Source organism: Homalodisca vitripennis, chromosome 2 (genome assembly GCF_021130785.1).
Source record: "Homalodisca vitripennis isolate AUS2020 chromosome 2, UT_GWSS_2.1, whole genome shotgun sequence".
NCBI classification, from domain to species: Eukaryota; Metazoa; Arthropoda; class Insecta; order Hemiptera; family Cicadellidae; genus Homalodisca; species Homalodisca vitripennis.
The window spans coordinates 98,482,758-98,505,586 of NC_060208.1; the positions used below are offsets into that span (position 1 = coordinate 98,482,758).

The 22,829-nt window shown below is 32.5% G+C and overlaps 1 protein-coding gene across 1 annotated transcript in view; it reads right to left on the reverse strand.

Moving 5' to 3' along the window:
• LOC124355741 (unconventional myosin-XV-like) overlaps positions 1-22,829 on the reverse strand; it is a 94,100-nt gene that overhangs the window by 51,664 nt on the left and 19,607 nt on the right. Inside the window, 10 exon segments of the mRNA XM_046806898.1 lie at positions 44-265; positions 1,346-1,570; positions 3,771-3,928; positions 5,111-5,398; positions 6,059-6,193; positions 6,759-6,953; positions 8,174-8,328; positions 12,384-12,507; positions 14,986-15,163; positions 20,683-20,974. Of these exon segments, the coding sequence (XP_046662854.1) occupies positions 44-265; positions 1,346-1,570; positions 3,771-3,928; positions 5,111-5,398; positions 6,059-6,193; positions 6,759-6,953; positions 8,174-8,328; positions 12,384-12,507; positions 14,986-15,163; positions 20,683-20,974 (1,972 nt within the window).

Below are 22,829 nucleotides of genomic sequence, written 5' to 3' on the forward strand. Positions count from 1 at the left end.
CCAATTGAGATATAAAACATAAAATCTTAGAAGCAAATCGTACCTCATGGCTGCCTGCAGTTTAATGGCACTGCGGCGTGCAGTCACATAGTGTTTGCGAGCCAAGAAGCCTCTGACATTGCGCTGGAGTATAACAGCAGCTTTACGCAGTATTGTTGCACGCTCGTGTTCTAAAACGCGCTCCAGACTCTCACGCAGGAACACTTTGGTTGTGCCCAGCTGGAACTCTCCAGAATGGTCCTGTAGGATCAGGTTGCACAATTCTCTGTAACAGGACATTTTCCTCAATAAGAAATTTTGTTAAGGTAAAATGAAAACACTATCTGTGGATGAAGTATAGTATAACATTTCATTGTAATTTACATTGCCGGCAACAAACAGAAAAAGGGACAATACATTTTAATACAAATGAAAAAGAATTATTGAGTTGGTGACAGTACCCATAACACTAATCCTCTTAACTCACCAACTCCTGCACTCGGAAATGAAAACATTAGACTTTTTGTTACTTTATCTGTTACAATAACTGAAACTGTTAACTGACTCAGTAAGAATTTATGAACTTAATTCATAAAAATTATCAATTCATAGATTTCAAAGTAAACATCTAAGTTTAAGTTAGCACATTCTTTACTAAGTTGGACACCTCATTTCAAAATTGTTTTGAAAAACCGTATGAAAAAAATCAATGTTTGAGAAATTTCTTTGTAATTTTAACACATAAATATGTTTCTTTTGTTTAACACAAGTTAAAAAATGTAATATTGTTGAAATCTAATGTAGTTTAATAATTTCATCCATTTCCTTGATGACTTACACAAACAAGAAGTATAGTGAAAATTTTCAAAACAAAAAAAATTCAAACAAATATTTACTAGTCTTATGAAAAAACTCTTTGCTCAATTCAATTACACTTTGCAATAGGAAATCAATTACTCTAAAATTACTACATGAAATAAACTTTTATAACTGAGTTAAAAATATATTGTTGAATAATATATTTTACAGTATAGATAAGGTTCTGAATGGTTTAATATAAACCTAATTTTTGAAAATGGACAGAATAAATACCATTAGTTTAGTTTAGGATTTAATTTTAGCATGTTTAATAGCTTTTTACAAGATACCAATTCATAATAATTTGTAAAGCCTTACAAATCAATGTGCAACAAACTTTGAATTTGAATTTGGACTACGATTAACTAAGATCAGACTTGGGAATAGAAGAATTAAAGTAATGCAGTCACAAATTTCAAAAATATTTCTTCTTACTTGTGTAGCATGTTCTAAAATAAGTTATAAATATAAGCAAAGAACACCATGCCACTACCAACACAGCACGTACCTTGAAGGAGTACCTCTTGGCGGTAGATTCCTCCTAGGCAGCAGGTAACGGTATCTGTCCGCAAACTCTTGGAAGCGTATCCGGACCGGATACCCAAGCTTTCGGATCCGGATAGTTTCCAGCATGCCAGAGTACCTCAGTTGCTCTAGTACAGTGGGCATATCGAACTTCATGGCTGCTTTGTCCATATTCGGCTTGATACACCTCACGAACCAAGGGTTGCACCTACAGAAAGAAACAGCAATATTCAATATGAATTCAGTCAATTTGATAATGTAATAATGTATCATAACAATTAAATTACAAACACTATTTACAATGTTTTGTTCAAATATATTGTTTGTATGGTTTTAAGATTAAAAGCATTTTGGAGTTATACCGTAGCTGTAGCTGTTCACATAACTATGAGATCACATTTGGTTTGTACACTATGATTTTGTTAGCTCATAATATATTTTGTACATTGTTTTACACACACACACCACACACACTACACACACACACACACGCACGCACGCACGCACACGCACGCACACACACGCACACACACGCACGGTTTTCTTGCTGTGACAAGACAGGGAGTGCTTCATATAGTTATTGCCTTCATATAGTTACACAAGAATATCAGAATGTGATTTTCTCATAATAGACAAATAGAAAAATTCTTTATTGACATATTCAGTTGAGAATAGTACATTGCATCATATAGTACATATCATGTATCTAATTAAATTAAGTTATATTTTAGGCAATATTTTAGGCTGTGTATAACATGGATTTAGGAAAAGTAAATCAACTATCACCGCCTCATTAAACTTTATTGAATTTATCATTAACTCAGTTAATAATGAAACAGTCATTGGAATATTCATGGACTTATCAAACACGTTTGACAATATAAACTATCATATATTATTATCAATATTAAGTCAGTTGAGAATCAAAATAAATTCATTGAATTGGTTTAAATGACAACAATATGTGAAAATATCACAAACAAACAATTCGAATCACATTACAAAATTTAAATCTATGAGTGTCAAATTTTGGACCTCTCCTCTTCCATCACCAAAAACTATTAAGTTTTTGCTTCATTACAAGGTTTCTAAGTTTTTGGAACTATAGCTACAGTCAATTCCATGTCCACTGTGTAGTACATAACCATGTACAGTGCTTGCATAACCATGTACATCACTTTTACTCGGATTTAAATAGCAGTATTTGACCTTCGGCTCTTTAAATGACAGATTTAAATGAAATTGCCAAATAATTTACAAAGCTTATTAGCTTCAAGGTTGAAACTTTATCAATTGGCTGTTTGTTATTTTCTTTTAAATGAACCAAGTAATATGTAATTTAAGTAATGATTTAATCTGTTTAAAAAGTATTTTTATTTGCAGAATAAAAATACAAATAGTGTCAACTAGGCTTGTAGTATCTGCAGAATATAAACTTATTTCTATAATTTGAGCTTTATCTCAACAAATTCACTAGTAGTTTGATAAATACATAGGATACATATTGCAGCTACAGTGACACTGACAGTCGGATAAAATATCATTCTGAATTATGTTTACTATGGTATGTGCTGAAAAAAGAGAAATATTAATTTAGTTACTGATTTGGCCGAGAGATTGCAACACTTTCCAATTACAACTGGATAAGGATTGAATTTTATAAATGCGCAATATAGGCTAGTAGGCCACACGCAGTGACCTGTGAGCTGAACTGCAAAACAGCAAGGGCCACTAGGAGTGGCCCGCCAAGTTGAGGGACAGGACGTGAACATAATTCAATGACCTCACCGACCTGAGGCAGAGACCAGCCATGGACACTGTTGTGGTCAGGTGATATGAGAGTTAAATCATACGAATTTAACGCCGATCCCAAAGGGTTAATGCACATATCAATTTGTGTATTTTTGTTATCTGTAATACTTTTACCACAATAAAAAGACAATAAAAAATAAGTTTGTTGCAAAAGTATATAAAATAAAATATACAAACTGGGATGAATACTTATTTAAGTTAAGATTTTAAAAGTTAAATTGTTAATGGATTATGGATACTTCTTACTGCACAATAAATGCAAAATTGATTATAGGTCGATTGATCTTTTTAGACATATAAAATTGTGATAAAGTTATTTTGGAAGGAAACACTACTGTTAAGGAACTAATTAATAGAGGTTCACAAAACTTTCCAAGTAAGTCAGGTACAGTACAAAGGTTAAATTATTATTCTAATCTCATTTTACTGAAATGGTTATCAGCAGAGATACTTTTTGAATAGACCTAGTAAATGTATTCCGCATATGTAAAAAATTGAGGAGTAATAACATAGTCTACCAATGATGACAACAAAGAAGATAGAACACAGATAGAGCAAAAGAGTTAGAAGTAAAGCATGATATGAGCAACACTGACTTGGACATGGACTCCAGTAGCTGCTGTAGAGAATCATGGAACCGGGCGGCAACTGTTGGCGTTCTAGGCTTCATGGTGACGAATCTCCCGTTAGACTTGTTGAGCGTTTTGTTTGCTTCCTGAGAGCTTCTGACTGCCATGAACATCTTACTCAACATCTGCAAGAGAAATCTTATCACAATGGTGTGTTTCATAAAAATCTCAAAAAAGAATTATTGCTCATAAAAAATTATAAGACAAAAGCTTAAAAGCAAACTGATTGGGATGAACACGTTCTGAGAAACGATTTAAAAAGTTTATATACAATAATTTGCAAGTCAACATGTAAACAATCCATGTATTAATCTATATAAATTTATTGTAAATATATAATTAATGTAAATAATAAACTTTTTTGAGTGTTCAAACTGCCAGACGCCCAAGGTAATACCATTCTGAGCAGTTCCTCTGCTAATTTTACTTAAATAAAAAAAAACAAACAGATGTATACAATAAACACAGTCCGTCTTTTATGTCGGTCCCATAAACCTTACTTCTGCCATATGAAAATATTTAAACTGGTTTCTAAAATACATTATTGTACCCAGGAGTAAACTGACGGGGAGGGGGTTGGGTGATGAACAAGACCTGTCATTAAAAATAATCAATTGCCTAATAGCCTATTTTCCATGAAAAATAACATTTATTTTGGAACTTTGAGATCAATTATAATTAAATATATAAATTCTAACTTTATAACTATTTTAATTTACAAAATACACAGCACTGCACATATAATTCAATTTAGTTCAAAACACTAAATATTTTACCGTCATACAGCAACTACGAAAGTAAGGTTAGGTCTTATTATTTCTTTTGGTTTCGACCTATACCCGGTATTTTCAGTATCTGAGTGAAAATGTACTTGTACTGATTGAAAATCATATGTTACAAAGTACTCTTAAAATGTTCTAGTTACTGTTACCACTACACGAGAGCGAGTACTTTGTACCAGGAATGGAGGTAAACATGTAAATTATTTGTATCATAAAAGTAACCTATACTGAGTACTTTCGGTTTCCTGTAACGTGTACTCTTGGGACAGACAATTAACCAGTACCAAGTATCTTTTGGAGTTTATTCTTATATGATCAGTTGCCAAGGTCTGAGCCGTTCTGAAATGTGTTAGGTGTGTCCACTACAAGACAACACTTCTCTGAGCAGTCTGATGATTTGCACATTGCCAATAAAGATTTGAAAACATATACTTAACAGACAATAGTAGTGGCTGATACTTTATAACATTATAAATAAAAATGAGTGGAGAAAACATTCCACAAAGAATGCAAGAGTGAACTTACAGGCAGTGAACTAGCTATGAGAAGTTCGACAACATCCGGCCGCAGAGTGTCTCGGTTCTTGTCCAGGAAACCGTCCACATTGTACCAGACTGGGCCGGCATAGTGCCGCACACCAAACTCAGGGCCGTTGAGCCGAGGCCGACTGTACAGTTCGTTGAGGGCATGGTTGTAGTGGCACTTCTCCAAGAAGGAGAGATCTGTTGCACGTGGGAAGTTAGATTCGTCATCTAATAGATGAAGAATGCCCACGGGCTTCTTCGAGAGCAGTTGGATCACTGGGAGGTTATCCTGGAATTACAAGTTTTTGTGTAAATTTAAGTCTACTTAATGTAGGCAATGAGTGACCTTTACTATTCTCAAAATAAGTCTACTTAAACTAAAGGTGGTTGTTACCAACTTATATATTTTAAAATTTTATGAAAGTTGTGTGTTTTATAAAACACATTTTTTGCAACAAATGCATTTAGATTATAAAATGTTTGCAAACAGTAAAAAGTTCATCAGTAAATTTACTTTTATAAAAGAAATTATTTATTAAATGTCATTTTCTAATCTTCTTCAGTTGAAAGCACTTAGAACACAATTAAAGTTCCTATTTTGATGTTGGAACCTTTCATTACAATAATTTCTACTGTTACTATATATATTAGGAAATTAACTAAAACAAAAAAAATCACATCATACAAAATAATATGGCAGTTTAAAAAAACAAAAGATATTTGCAGGCAATAAACAAATAATTTCTGAGAACCATCATGAAATATGGGTTTGTTAATATAAAAAAATGTCTAAACAGATGCTGGTCACTGTGGATAAATACTTTTTGGTTACACTGCAAGTTTTTATAAAGATATACATCTGAGAATTCTCTTATTTAAACTTAAAAAATCCAATTTAATACAAGGATGTTTGACGCTTCATTAAATGAGTAGTGCTCTTGAAACTTACTGCATAAGTGATGTTCTGCCAGACGATCTTCTCTTTGGCGTACTCTTGTTGTTCTAACTTAAAGATGTGCTTGTTGAAGTAGAACTGGAGGTTCTCGTTGGCATAGTTGATACACAACTGCTCAAAACTATTCTCCTGCAAGAGATCCAACTATTATGTCTTGAACAGTCTATTTTATAGCAAGAAAAGATATTTAAATATATCTAAAATAGTTTTACTACTTTCATTCCCCACATTATACTTGTAGAAAAAAATCTTCTACACATTTTTTTATTTGCTTCATAATTCCTTAATGTGTTATTTTGTAAAAATCAATTATAAGTATAAACTGCTAATACAATTAAGGCTGATCATGTTGAATTTTGATTTGTTGTGTAAATTGCTTCAATACTATATTTAGTATTTTATTTTTTAGAATTTTCCTTTGCAAAACAATACTTTGTCTAACACAAATATAAAACATTATTATGTTATCTTTACAAAACAGCACAAATAAGTGGCTACCTTAAGAAAATGCATTTCAACACATTAACAAAATTATAATAACAATAATAAATTACATTTTGAGTAATCCGTATAGAAGAATTTGATTTAAAATTCGTTAAGATTTTATATATATTTGAATTAATACAGTAATTAAATATATGAGGGTTGTAGCATGGTGTAAAATCTTTCCAAATTACAGACACATAGAACGAACCTTGAAGTCTTCAAAGCCAAAAATGTCCAATATTGAAATGGCAGTGGTTCTCTTGGTCCCTTTGTAAACGATATGATTGATCCTTGCTACTAGCCAAGCAAATAACGAACTGTAGAGTGCTTTAGCGAATGCATCTCTGGCATCAAGAGCTTGATCAATAGTGAGTGCAGTGAACAGACGCTCATTACGGGCTTCCTGGAAACAAACAGAACGTAAACTGATTTTTTTAAAGTTATCAATATCTCTATAATTTATATACTCTTTGTATTATAATAATCATTTTTTATGGAGATACTTAAGGTCCTATTAAAGTGATTTTTTGACTCACTCATGATTTTGGTATGGAATGATATATTTACAAAAAGCCTTTAAAATGTGCCACTGACATAATAATATGTTACAATGTATTTATCCTGTTCTATTCTGATGTTTGACACAAGATTATGTAATAACAAGTTCTACAACCAGCAAGCATCAGGTATATAGTCCTGACACTGCCCAATAGATATAAAAAATGTGATGATTCTGGCAAACGGTTTATATTCCCTTAACCTGCAGTAATAGATGTGTACCTTTTTACCAAGTTGAAAATTAATTTGAAAGAACAAGTGTGCTTACTTAGATGTGGTGGAAATACAACTGAAGGAGCTTCAAAAAATGTATTTCAGGAGTGTTTTGAATAGTTATATGATAGGTGGATAGTGTATGAATGCAGGAGGAATAATTATTACAGCACACATTATTATTAAAACTGTAATTAACTACTTCTGCAAACTTTTTTGACTATTCTCCGTAACTTATTTAAAAATAAACATAAATATTGATATTATTACTTCAAAACTGATGTTTCATTTGTGTACTACATTGTGTTGAAATATTAGCTTATGTTATTTTTAAAGCACGTTATTAAAACATAATTGAATTAGAAATGAACTGAAACTAGAAAAAGTTATCGGTTTAGAGCCAACACAAAAGACTTTGTCACAGTGCTACAGGTTACAAGCCATACCCTCTTCAGATGAAAGAAAGCAGCATAAATGTATAATTCATAAATATGACTTATGTGACTTCCAATTTTAAAAACAGCTTTATATTTATTTGTAAAATATTTTGTAACCTACTATTTACACAGGCAATAAAAATGTGTAAAACTGAAATTATATTAACAGAAGATAACTTAGGGCATGCATCTCAGAACCTCGTGTACAAAATTACATTGTCAAAATCTTGAGTTTCTTCTAATAACCCTTTCAGTCCCCATGCAAAAATATTCTCTATCAAAAAACTTTCATTTGAAATATATGTACACCCATATCCTAAAGTTCAACAGGTAAAACAGGGTACTTTGCAGTACTTTACAGACAAATTAGAAATCAAATCAGAGTAATGGTAAGCAGAGTAATGGTAGAAGTTACCGTAGTTTTGGTGGTGAGAGCTTGCTTTATGCCATCCACACTGAGCTGAAGCAGATGTCCAGTCCAGCGTATCTCTGCATCCGACCCAATCTCCACTCCCTCTTGTCCATGCTTCAGCTGCTTCCGGTGGAAGTATACATTTCCGAGATGTAGCACTGAGATAAAACAAATATGTGACATGTATAAGAGTGTGCTAAACATAAACAATTAACATTCAAAAATGAATTTTAAAAAATAGTTGAGTAATCAAGAGTGATAAGTTGCATAGTCATACAAATTTTAACTTTTGAATTCCACAAGTTATATTATGGCAGTTCTAGTGATTCTTAAATACCAATGTAAGTTGAACAATGGCATTGTAATGGTTAAAATATTTAGCCACTAAATATATTTTCTAATTTTTGTTGTTGTTAAGTTTTATACTCTTCTTGCTTCCAACAGTTTTTAAATTCCAGGTAAACCTGCACGTAACAAAATGTATTATTTTTAGCATGAAATGAATAAATTTTAGCTCTAAGATGGGTTTAATTATTCAAGTGAAATGTTCCCAAATCATCTATAATGTGTTAAAAACGTGTCATAGTAAAACTAATCAATTTATTTAAACAAACATTAGGTTATTTGGTTTAGACTACCCACAAAAGTAAAAATAAAAGATTTGAAGTACGCTACTGTCAGTAGCCTGTGGATTTTGAATATGTCCATTTACTATTGGCCATCAGTTACATGTCATTACAAGAAGACCTATCATGACCAGTAGTTTTTTGTTTACTTTATAAAGATTAGTGTTAGTTTTATTAAGTGCATGATTGAAAAAACTTGGAGCTCATACATGTGTTGTGTTTCCTGTCTAAATCAAAATGTTTTGGTATGATTTGTCTATTCAACCTTAATTGTATTTATGTGTTAAGTTAGTTATTCACTAAAGTAAGAGATCAGATTTCAAATCTCCAAACATAGTGTTACTGATTTTTGGTATCACTGAATGATGAAAAATAATTGTCTAGAAGTCAGTGCAAGCCTTGCATTTACACATGTCATTTATGTACCAGCCCTGACTGATGAGATTGGAGGCCTGTGTGAACACAGTTGCAGGCACTCCAGGCATTCGCAGCTTGGGCCAAGGCCTGTCACTGGTTAAAAAGTCACATCTCATTTCCAATAATATATTCTATTCTCATTTAATTACGTAATTCATTGCTTTATCCCATTAGCTGAATTGCCCTTAGTTACTACAAGCAATCTAGGAGAACGTGAGGGAAATTCAAAACCCTTTTTCTCCTCCGCTATGCACCCTGGATTGCCGTACCATGCAGTAGCTTCCTAGTTTCTGCACGTCAGTTTAAGAGTGGAGTTTGACCTTGGTGCATTGTGCGCAGTTCCTCCTAACGTTAGAAGAAGCAATCGGTTACTGGCCAAACATGTTTTAAAATCTTCATCTCAACGTTTTAATCAAGATTTGGAATTACTAGTGGAAGAAACATTGCAAGAAGACTTGAAGAAAGCGTAGAAGATAACGACTATGATCCTGATTTTGAATATGAGAGTGAACATAAAACAGATTCAGATATCACTGATATCAGTGATTCAGAAGATAGTGTTACAAATAATATTGAACAATGTAGACAAGATTTAAATTTAGAAAGCAACGATTTTGAATACCCTACAAACCATAATGAAAACAATGAAATTATTATTGAACATGAGGAAGGGGTGTGAAATGACCATGTCACAAACAATGAAGAGGAAGATGATCAACAACAAGTTATGCATCAGAACGAGGTTTCTTAAGTTAGGATTAGGGGAGAAGGAACTTACTATTATGGAACACAACTAATAGTGAAGAAAAGGGTACCTGCTTTCCGATGGAAGAAAGAAATGCCTAATAAAAATATAAAATTTCAGTCTGAAACACTCCCCATGAACCGAGGAGTGCCACAAGGATCGGTCCTTGGGCCAGTTCTTTTCCTCTTGCTTACAAACGATTTACCTAAGTGCATGGACAGGTTCTGCCAAACAGTAATGTATGCAGATGATACTGTACTTACACTAGCTAACACACATAAAGACCACCTTAAAGAAGAAACACACATGGCTTTCAACTTAGTTAAACAGTACTGCAATTCAAACAACCTTGTTCTAAATGAAAATAAAACAGTACAAATGACATACAGCACAAGAGGAAGGGAAATTGATGGCCTACCCACTGTAAAAGTGGATAAAAACACAAAATACCTTGGTATTACCCTTGACATGAACCTTAAATGGGATGCCCACATTGACATTTTATGTAAAAAACTTGCATCAGGCATTTATGTCATAAAAAGAATTAAAAAAATATCTGAAACACCTCCTGCAGCAAAAACTGCTTATTTTTCACTCTTCGAGGCCCACATAAGATATGGCATTGCAGCATGGGGTGGAACAAGTAATCAAAACATGGATAGAGTATTTCTGCAGCAGAAAAAGGCAATGAGGAGTCTGGCAGGCATAGGATACAGAGACAGTTGTCGACATGTCTTTCAAGAACAAAAAATACTCACAATACCAGCACTGTATATTGGTGAGGTGATTCTACTGGTGGTATCGTCAAACAAACCAAAACTTGGAGACTATCACCAGTATAACACCAGAAATGCCTCAAACTTCTCACTCCCGTCACACCACCTCAGTCTATCAGAGAAGAAGCCAACTTACAAAGGAGCAGTCTACTTCAACAAGCTACCTGATCACCTTAAGCAAGTTACTGGAAGAGGCTTCAAAAAACAACTCCAAAAATGGCTTGAAGACCACCCGTTTTATTCAGAAAAGGAATTTGTGGAATGGAGAAATTAACTGGACAGTGTCTTAAGCACATACTCTTCTTTATAGTCTAGTCTTTAAAAACATAACTTTAGTAATATGCTTTTACTTTTTGACGCCAACACCATTCTCTATGATTGTGTGAATAAAGAACTTTTTGATTTGATTTGATTTGATTTTGATTTGATTTGATTTGAAAAACCAAAGCTGTAAATTTAATTACACATATACCTGGTTTGAAGGCATGGCTACAAATGTAGGAACAAATCCAACTGCAGAATCCGTTTGGAGTCTATTATTTTCTTAAAATGTTTTTGTTGAAATGGTAAAATAGGCTAACAGGAAATTAACACAGTAAAAACTTAATACAGTAAAACATCATAAGTTTATGGCATTGATGTAATAGAACTCAAGACTTTTATTGTATTACTGATTTACACTGTTATTTTTAAGTCAGGGAAAGATTCAGTGTTGAACATCTTTTTTACAGATGGTACAGGCAGATAAATATATTTTGTATCGTCATGAGCAAGGACAGCTTTTATCTTTGTTTGCAGTACTAAGATTTGATGATTCCACAGACAGGAAAAGAATAGAAAAAACAAATCCAAGAAGCAGCAATTTCTAAGATGTTCTACAAATCTATTCAGAACTCCAACAACTGCTACTACTCAATAGCTGTATTGATAAAATGCTGGTTGCGTTTAAAGGCAATTCCCTTTTAGAATGTATATGCCTAATAAGCTGACAAAATATATACTAAAAAAATTAACTACGTAAAATAAAAACTTATATTTCTGTTTAATACAAATTTAAATGTATAAAATAGACCAAAATTGTGTTATGTTAAAACAATCTGAATATTTCTCTTCTTTTATTATAAAGGACTGAGTAATTTTATAATAAAACCTTCTTTTTCACTATTGCTCCATGAAACTTGATAGGTTTGCTAATATCATGCATAGAAGTTCTAGGTCACACATAAAACTAATGCTTGAGGTAAAAGAGCTAATGATACAGCATTACATTTAATTAGTTTTACTGTGACAAGTTTTTAAACACAAAGTAGAAATTTTTTTAAGTTGCTAAATTTGAAATACACCTCTTAACACTATGATAGTTTAGTGAATATGTTATTGCAAGAATTTAAACACCTTAGCGTAAGGTGAGGTACTTAAAAATGAATACAAGTTGACACTTTAGGTTCATTTAGATCCTAAAAATCTTTTGGGATTTGTAGTCAGTTTTGAGTAAAAGAAATACTAAATAAAGAGAATCTGACAAAACAAAAACAAAATGTACTTTGTAACCAAACACCCTTGAAACATTCCTCACTCTCTACAAAATTATGTTTATTACTGCTCCACTCCTATCACATATCACTATCAAGTTCCTCTTTGTGACCAACCTGAGGCCAATATCCTGAAGATTGTGTCCTGTTCGTCAGAGGTGAAACCTAGGACTTGCATGGCACTCAGCAGTGACTGGAAGTCCTCTGTGTCATACTTGCCATCAATGTCACAACTCCCTCCCTGTACATGAAATTAAATGTAAAACATCTTCATTTTGCATTACATGAAAATCCTATCTTCCACATACTGTAATGTAATCAAAGTTTTGTCTGTTGGCAGTAAAGGGAATGGGAATAGATTATAAACAGAGTACTTCTGATCCTTTCAGTTACAGCTTGCTGGGTATAAAGAAAGTATAAACTTCCTGGTCATTATTTGACAACATTATATCATTGTGTAATTACTCTTAATATACTCTGCTAATACTGTTCAAGCAAATACTCCGAACAATTTGTATATACAGATTAGACCACTACCTGTATATCTATGTATGTAGGTTACTATAACTTTACTTTTACTTTCATTGCTAAAACGAGCTGGCAAAATAAATCGTAGCTGTTGACAAAGTTTTGGAGATGGAGAGGGAGAGTGGCCAGCATTGTTACAAATAATACTCAAACGCAAACTACTTTACCTGCTGCCAATTTCCTCCATTTCTTCTTAACTCAAGATGAGCACAATTGTATTGCTTAATATTGTACTCTCAAAGGCAAACCTACTGAAATATAATTAAACTAAGTTGCAAACTGCTATTGGTGCCTGCTGAAATCACCTTATTTGTGGAAAATATTAATAATGTACCAATAATTCAGTGAGTTGAAGTGAAAACTACAACAAATCTCAATAATGATATGTAAATATTAATTTAATACGTTTTAATATTGCATGTAGATTCTTTTCGTCCTTACTGACAAGAATCTACATTGGTGGGGTAAACTTACTTCATGAAAATTGAATTAAATTAAATCAACTAATTTTATTTATCTCAGTGTAAGTATAGTACATTTCTTATATGCATTATTAATTTCAAAACCATAGATAATATAGATATTACAGTTCAACTTCATTAGTTCAGAGTTTTATATCAAAATTTTGGACTGTATGATTTTTTCCCCAGTCCTTGACATTCCTACAAAATAACAGTAACTGCGTAATTAAAAATTTTAACTCATCTCCTGAACTGAGAATTATCAAAGTTCCACTGCATATGAGTCATCTAAACCATTTTACAGTTAAAACATCTAAACTGGACTAAGTTATTACAATGAACTTCTGTTGGAATGGTTAAGCGGTGTGTTACTGATGCCATAGAGATGCCAAGATTCTGGCACAGGCAGATCTTTCCCTAAACTAGCAGACCTGTAATTGGTTAATTCTGTTGGAACAGACAAAGGAAAAAATTAAAAACTTTGTAGGTTATTAATTAAATACTTAATTAAATATTTTAAATTTAACCAAATAATCCCACCTTTATATCATATGTACATTTTTTTACCATACAATAATAACACAGTTTTAGGTTTGAGTGCACTAAATTTTAACTAAATAATAATCAATATTTTAACTCTAACATGTGTTTTATTTCATAATAATACCTCTGGTACTATAATCAATATTTAACTGTGTATTACTGAGTATTGATACTACAGTTTATGACTGTTATCAAATTGAATAATGTTACTACAAACAGATCAAAGAGAAATAGCCAACACAGAGAGCTTGTAGATATCTGAGCTATGACATATTTATAAATGTAATTGACCAAATTTCAAGTTTGTGTTTTTTCCTATTTTAAATTATATGGTATATAATACAAAAACAAATCAAATTTATGTATTATATTTGTTCAAATACAGAATATTATTGTATTGCATTTGTATGTATTACCGGTATGTTATGTTGTAAGAAGGATAGAACTAATATAAGTAAAAGTGATGTTCAGTTAATTTGTATTTTAGATTTTAGTTTAGACTATTGCATAATTCATGGTAAACAACTTAAATTAATGGCATTTTTAAAATTAAAAGGTTGAAATTTTTTTTTAAAAATAAATTACAACAAAATGATTTAAATTATAGTTTAAATTATTTAAGATGGATTAATACAGAATAGTACTAGTACATTTCATTACTAATCTCAAAAGTGACCTATGATGGGGCGAGATTATATTTACATGTGAGGCAAAGCCAAGTGTGGAAAATTCTGACGAGCCTAAAACAATTACTGGACTTCAATTGTTTATACAAGAAAAGATATTTTTAGATTTTTAGTTAAAATTGTTTACATAGGGATAGTAGTGTTTGGGAGAGCGAAAATCAATACAATTTTATTCTATAATTTTATTTTGTTTGTTTCTCATGTTTAAACTGTTCTCAATTTTTGTTTTCAGTAATAGTTGTAACATTAATTCTAATTGTTTGTAAATTGGTGGAGTACCATTGGTAAATAAATAAAATTTCATTTAGTCAAAATATTTTATAATTTGAATTTTTTACTCCTACATTGAGGTTTGATTTAGAGAGTACTGATAAATAGTTCAAAAACAAAATTTAGATGAGACCACTTTTCTTTTAATTAGTAAATAATAATAAATCGTATATAATAAATAGAATATTCAGTGTAGTAACAATTTTCAGCTAAAGAGTTAATATTACGGACCTGATTAAGATAGAAGTATTTGTCAGCAGCAAGCAGCCCATACTTCAATTTAGTCTCTTCTGAAAGTCCAGCCAAGAGCTCATAAAAGACGTGGTAGTTCCGTTCATCAGGAGCTTGTGTGACAATACGTGACTTCTCCAGCAGGTACTCCGTGACCTTTGCACCCAATATGACTCCCCTAGAAGAGACATATTATTTTAAGATAATACACATGTACATTCACTAACAGACAGCACTTATATAAGCCCTAGTCCAGTCAGTTTAACAGACCACAATAAAAGCAAGAATGTTGACCACTGGTCACAAAGTAGAAACCAAGCATCACTTCTTTCCATGTTGTCAATGTTGAAATTATTTTCTTGGTAAACTTGAAACAAATATCAAATTATTCTGTAAAGAAGTATCAAATTTCAAATACAAGGATATCAATTTTTCCAAAGCTGATATTGAATAACAGAGTTCACAATGCACTCATTGTTCCACATAAACATTATACTGTAACAACAACATTGATAGTCTAAGAGCTAGTGGTCGGCTACCCTGTATGTATTTGATGAGACCTGGGTTTTTGTACAGTGAGGCCCCTATACCCACTGTACATGAGATGGGGAGCCACTAAGCTCCAGGTGGCCGACTTGGCGGGCGCTCAGGTAAGACAGGTATCAATTTTTGGCCAATTTCAAAAGTATTTGATGACGTCTGCCGTTTTGTAATTTGAAAATATATTACTATTATTATTGGAAAATAAACAGATGGCAGACCATTATCGCACGGATTTCATTGCGGCAGACGATTTCGAAAGTGCTCAAAAAAATAAAATTTTGAAAGTAATTGACGAGATCTGCCATTGATATATCTTATTTATTAGGGTCTTAAAACCTTATATTGATCATGGCAGACGTCTATATAGCGGACATACTTTAGTACAAAATAAAATCTTATCTACTATCCGATCAGATGTATGCATAGACCGCTTAAAGCTATCTTCCTTTTTCCCCTATGGATTTACTATTGTACTCATTATAGCCTATAGCATTGTCTCGTATTGTTATTAGCATTCGAATAATTCAGGTTTTATACCTGAGAGGGCCAAATTGTATCCCCACCCTAACGATTGTTTTTCAGTATATTTCCGAACCTTCATACAGTTGGCTGCAATGCTCGATTGTTGTAGTTGTATAAAAAAAAGAAAAAAGTTACCTCGTTTTTCATAATCTTTGTAATAGCCTAAATCGTAAGTCACTTGCATGTACTCTTGATTTAGCTCTTGCAAGGCTGCTATGCATTGCTACATAGTTGCCAAAACTACTGCATTGCTTGTTGGTGAGTGATTAATCGGTGTTAAATATGTAATCATTTGTTGTGGAGTATTATCAATCAGTATGTTTCTGTTAAAACCAGTCCACATACGGGTATTTAACAATCCCCAAAGCATGACTTAACATCAAAATTCTGTCAATTCGATCGTAAAGACTCTTATGCACGATTATATGAACCTCTTCTTCGCTTTCAGTTTGAATGTTTCTTATTTTTTGGAGTTTTTAGCGCACTGTGGTAACTCGAAATCGATTGTCTCAAAAGATCGTTGTCTAGGCCTGTCACGTTTACATCCTTCATTATCTTCGTTTTCCTCTTCTTCTTCCTCTTCTACATTGTCGTCTTTGGGGTTAATATTTTTGGTACATTATTCCAACAGTATCATGAAGAGTGTCTTTCCCAGTCTTGGTATCAACAAATCGGTCATAATTGTCGAATGCCATACCTGCCACAAGATTTTCTTTCTTTATAATTACCTCAGGACATATTTCGGTACGTGAAACTGTTGAAAATGTTGCCTCTGTTTCTAACACCTCGACAGCGGGTGTAAACTTATATAATGTCCGTAACGATTTATTATATCGATAAATCTTACGACTGCTTGTAAGACTTTTTTTAACGCCATGCCTAAGCAAATGTGTTTAGAGGTCTTCACGTTACCATTGTGAGTCATATATATAACATCCTGTGACAGGGACTGTACGTGACGTTGAAACCTGTCGCAATTCCGCCGTTTAGGCTACGTCTTGAACATCCAAGAATTGTTGAAAAATATCCGGAAATCATAGGTGGTGTTGAACACTCACCTATAAAGCGTTGACTGTTTAAATTATTGGGTAATTTTTTATGCCCATAATTTCCTCTCGTAAAATGGCAGCAGCTTCTCGTAAAATATCTTGGTCTTTAAAGTGCGCAAATAATAAATCATCGATTGTTGAAGTACCCATTGGGGCAACAACTTTTTGTTTTGTTGGATGTCAAAATTTGAATTTTATCGCCAAATTTCTTGCGAAGTTTTTCTTCCAAATAAGATGCGTTAAATATTGATACTGCGTCTGAGCTTTCACTTCATTTTTTAAATATTTCAAGATACTCTTTCTGAAAATAACTCAAAAAAATTACAACGTCCTAGATTTGTCACCATTTTCTTCAACTAAATGACATATTTCTTTATAAACAGTTTCATGTACTTCTCGGCAGATGTGCCATGCAGTACGGACAGGACATTTTACAAGTGATCTTTTTTTGATTCCTAAAAATTTTGCCGACAAATTTCATGGTAATATACTTTAGATGAGAGAACACTTTCATTTTTTGTTAAAGTTTCTTGGTAAATTGTAGTATCTGGCTTAAAGTTTAATAGGATACTCTTTTTAAATTGATCCTTCTCTGAAGACCGTAATGGGTCAATTTTTATATAGAAATTGTTTATTTTATTTTTACAAAAAAAACGCAAATTTGAGTTTGCAGAAGCTACAGTATCGGAAGTTACAGTATCGGAAGCTACAGTAATTAGAAAATTGAACATTCGATGATTTTGCTGAATCTGAAGATGACCCCTCCTCCAACGCAAGGTTCAGCTTCTACGTCGATTTATTTTTCTGTTTCTTTTGTCTCAAGAATGTTTGCATTGTTTTCAAGGGAATCATGTACACGTGTATCCTCAATTATTGAACTAACAGCTGATGTAGATGGCTGTTCAATTGCAGACAAAGACTTTTTGGACTGTGATAGAACGTTTTTTTTCAACATCTGTCGTCAAATACTGCCTTTTTAATGCTGTAAATGTCTTATAACAACTACTATGATATGCTGAATCATAAATTTCGGTCCGGTAAAATAATGTCTTTATATTTTAGTTTGTGAAATTTTCTTAACCTCAAAATCCTTTTACATTTTGATATAGTATCTTCTGAAAACAGCAATAATTTGTCAGTTTTTACTGAGTCACAAAAAAACACACTTCTGTTCTGGTTTTTCACTCGACATTCTCACAGATATATTAAATAAATAATAACGAAATCAACAAAACAAAATAAAGCAACACTGCGTATTATTTTGTTTTCAATATATTTACGAAAAACGAAGGTAACTTCTTTTATACAACTGCGACAATCAAGCATGCAGCCAACTGTATGAAGGTTCGGAAATATACTGAAAACATCCTCCGTTAGGGTGGGGATACCAATTTTGGCCCTCTCAGGTATAAAACCTGAATTATTCGAATGCTAGTAACAATAAAAGACAATATTATAGGCTATAATGGAGTATAATAGTAATCTATAGGGAAAAAAGGAAGATATTTTAAGCATTCTATGCATACATCTGACCGGATAGTAGCTAAGATTTTCTTTTCTACTAAAGCATGTCCGCTATATAGACGTCTGCCATGATCAATATAAGGTTTTAAGACCCTAATAAATAAGATATATCAATGGCAGATCTCGTCAATTACTTTCAAAATTTTATTTTTTGAGCACTTTCGAAATCGTCTGCCGCAATGAAATCCGTGCGATAATGGTCTGCCATTGTTATTTTCCAATAATAATAGTAATATATTTTCAAATTACAAAACGGGCAGACGTCATCAAATACTTTTGAAATTGGCCAAAAATTGATTACCCTGTCTTACCTGTGCGCGCCCGCCAAGTTGGCCACCTGGAGCTTAGTGGCTCCCCATCTCATGTACAGTGGGTATAGGGGCCTCACTGTACAAAAACCCAGGGTCTCATCAAATACATACAGGTAGCCGACCACTAGCTCTTAGACTATGAGGTAATCTAGTCCACTACCACAGAATGTATTAAATTGACTGTGAGTTTGCAGAAACTAATGCATTATTCAAGTAAAACAGATTTGGAACATTATAACATTTTCATTAAAATTTCCACTCTTGAAAATGAAAAATATGTTTGTTTCCGCAATCCATCATCTTAAAAAAAATATATTATTAAAATAATTAATGTCATTAAAGAATATTAAACACATAGAACTAACTTTTAAATAAATTAGTGCACAATGTGATTATAACAACTCAGTTAATGAATAAGGAAAAAATACAAACATAGTTTAAATAAAATAAATAAACTAGTTATTTATCAGAGAAAAACTGTTACTGTATTAAGGATTTACGGCTACATGAGACTATGATGAACTTTTAGACTTTAAAATTTGAATTATATATTCTATACTACTACAAAAATCTTTATACATATTATTGATGGGCTATACAAATCTATTATGGTAGTTATAACCTACCATAATAGACATACACTAAACAATTAATAATGTAATTATACAGTGCAAGTCCTCTTATTTAAGTGTCACCTCTCCTGGAGTATTTTGTTTTATTTCTAGTGTGTATTGTACCATTTAGATATTCTATGCACAAATAGGTAATAATACTCGTAGTAAAAAATTACTTAGTGGACAATACATACAAAATTAGAAAAAATCTCTAAATATAATTTGTTGGAAAAAATATATATAAAAACACTATAAAAAACCTGTGTCTGAAAAAAAACAGAAAACACTTCAGTACCATAACATATTTGAAGGTACAAAAAGAAAACCGTTAAGGGGTTAAAAATGAAGAAAGTACTTGTTATATTGTTGGAATAAATCTTTCATTCTTTCATTTATTTTGTTTGTTTTATGTTATCACAGAAATAAATATTTTTTTCTTAAAAATTATTAATTCACAAATTATTGAATCAAACATGTTATTTTAAATATAAATACATTGTTGATTTAGATTTAAAGTAGTTCATGATTATTTCTTTAACAAATATTAATAATGATCACATCCAATTTAGCTCCATAATTTAATGATTTAGTAATTTATGGACTTTCTCATGTGTATGCTTCAGACCTGTTTGCTCTTGTAATGAAAGGCTTTCATGAAAATTTGTAACTACCTATGTAAAAGACCTAGGAGAGGGTCTTTAGCAATTGGAAAATGTTAAATAAACTAATTTAGTCATCCAACCCATAGTCATCCAAATATTCTGTCCTGCTAAAATTCTTTCATTTAGAAAAATTAGGTGATACATTTGATTTGTTATATAAGTTTAGGTTAAGTAACTTTGGTTGCCATTCCAGTGATGTAACTAAAACTTTGGGAGAGGAGGAATCAATATCATTGAAGAGCATACTACAAGGGGAGGGGTGGAATAAATTTAAATATAAACAAAGTCCTAGTTCAAAGTAAAATATTTAACTGCTGTGTTTCAAACAAGTTGGATTGGTGTTATATATATAATTTCTAAATTTTGGGAGTTATCTATACCCCTTATCCCCTCTTTAGTCCAGTATATCACTCAATTCAGAAGGTGAGATAGAAGCACCCAAATTCTTCAAGGGCCAACAACAAAGACTTACTCCTTAAAGTGGACCTCCAAGAACTTTCCAAAACGTGATGAGTTGTCGTTGCGGACTGTCTTAGCATTCCCAAAACTCTCTAGAAGTGGTGATGCCTCCAAGATTTGCTCGGTGATGAGGTTGGATGGTGACTTGTTGACTGCAGCGAGGTACTGCATCACGAGTTTAGTGCTTTCAGTCTTCCCCGAGCCAGACTCTCCTGAGATCACCACCACCTGGGAGCTCCGTGGGAGCGCAGCGTATGCGGCAGACCCAACAGCGAATAAATGGCTATATAAAACAGATGTTTGTACTAATTATTCTATTTCAGTCTTATCAGATTACTCCTTGCCAGTCATTAGAGAAATGAATAAAGAAAAATGTAATAGGTAACAAAATATACTATAAATGACAGTTTTAACTAAGATAATCAAAATAGCAAACAAAGCTAGACAAAAACCTATTGGAGAATGTTCTTTTACGAATAAAATATGTCTAGTACCACAGAGAAATACATATCTATATCTCTGTGCTAGTCGCCACCTGTTACCACTGAGTCATCGACTTGGTATAACGGGAAACTATTCTCTCTATATATATACAGGGTGATTCATGAAGTTCTCCCCCCACTTCTACAGCACATTGTACTAGTAAAAATAATGAAAAAAATGTTATATAAACATAGGTCCGAAAACGCTTCGTTAGCGAGTTACAGCTAGCGAAAGATTTCGCCTGAATTCCTGGGTAAAGAGTAAAATAAAGCCATACTGAACTTTTGGAAAGGTTAATTAAGTAAGAAATATCGTGGATTCTTATGTATTTTTACCTGATGAAGCTAATAAAATAGGTTTCAGAACTGTACCTGTAGTAGTTTTTGAGGGATTCAGGGTTAAATGCAAAAAATTGGGGCACGAAACAATGTTTTTTTTAAGTTTGATGTACAATAACTTTGTTAAATTGGTAATAAATACATAAAATCAACAAACATTAATTGTAGAGAATTTAATTCTGAGAAAATTGATATAATCAAAGTCTAAAATAAAACAGAAATAAGTACCAAAAAACCGATTTTATTCAGTATAATACATTACTAGCTGTAAAGAAATTCCGTACGGTATTTAGTTAAAATAAAACAAAAACAAAAATGTTTGTTCCTTAATGATGAGATAAATTGAGAAAACAAGATTAACTGTTAAATAAATTTGTTTGTAAATAAAAATATCATGTTTTATTACGTTGTATTTTTTTTTTAATAAAAATTTACATCAAATGTTCGAAAATAAATGAAGCAAACATTTTCCCATTATTGTTTACTAATCATCGAAATGCAGTTTTTTGTTTTATTAATTTCTAAGTTGGTAACGCACGAATAACAGCTGATCAACAATGGTATTCTGTACAGTTACGTTAGAACTGTGTATTAGTGGTGTTTTGCAAGCTACAGCAGGAGATCGGGTTCTGTGAATCGTGTTATTAAATGCAATTTTTTCTGTGAGTTATAATTCGATTGTTTATTCAGCGAAAAAATGCCTTACTTATTTACATCAGAGGAATACGCTGATATGGTTTTTATTTTGGGTTACTGTAATGGTAATGCTAGAGCTGCTGTAGAAGAATATGAACTACGTTACCCTAATAGGAGGATTCCAGATACCAAAACAATTTCAGGAACTTTTCGTACTCTTCGGGAAACAGGATCACTACCAAGTACTAGAACCAATTATGAAACAAGCTGTCCAACTTGATGATGATATTGTTATTAATGCTGTTCATCACAGTCCAGGTGTAAGTACACGACGTATTTCTAGGCGGATAGGAGTTTCGCAGTTCAACGGTGTGGAGGTCACTTAATCGAAAACAAATTTTATCCGTTTCATAAACAAAAGGTTTCAACATCTACAAGCTAGGGGATGGTCCGTTTCGCTTGGAGTTTTGCAACTTTTTGAATATTAATAATCAACTCTACAAGCGTATTTTGTTTACGGATGAGGCACAATTCACTCGGGATGGTGTCAATAACTTGCACAATGAACACTCATGGGCAGAAGAAAATCCACATGAGGTAGTGGAACAGAACTTTCAACACCGATTTAGCGTCAATGTCTGGTGTGGCCTTTTGCACAATCGGCTGATTGGACCTTTCATATTACCTGGACGCCTAAATGCTG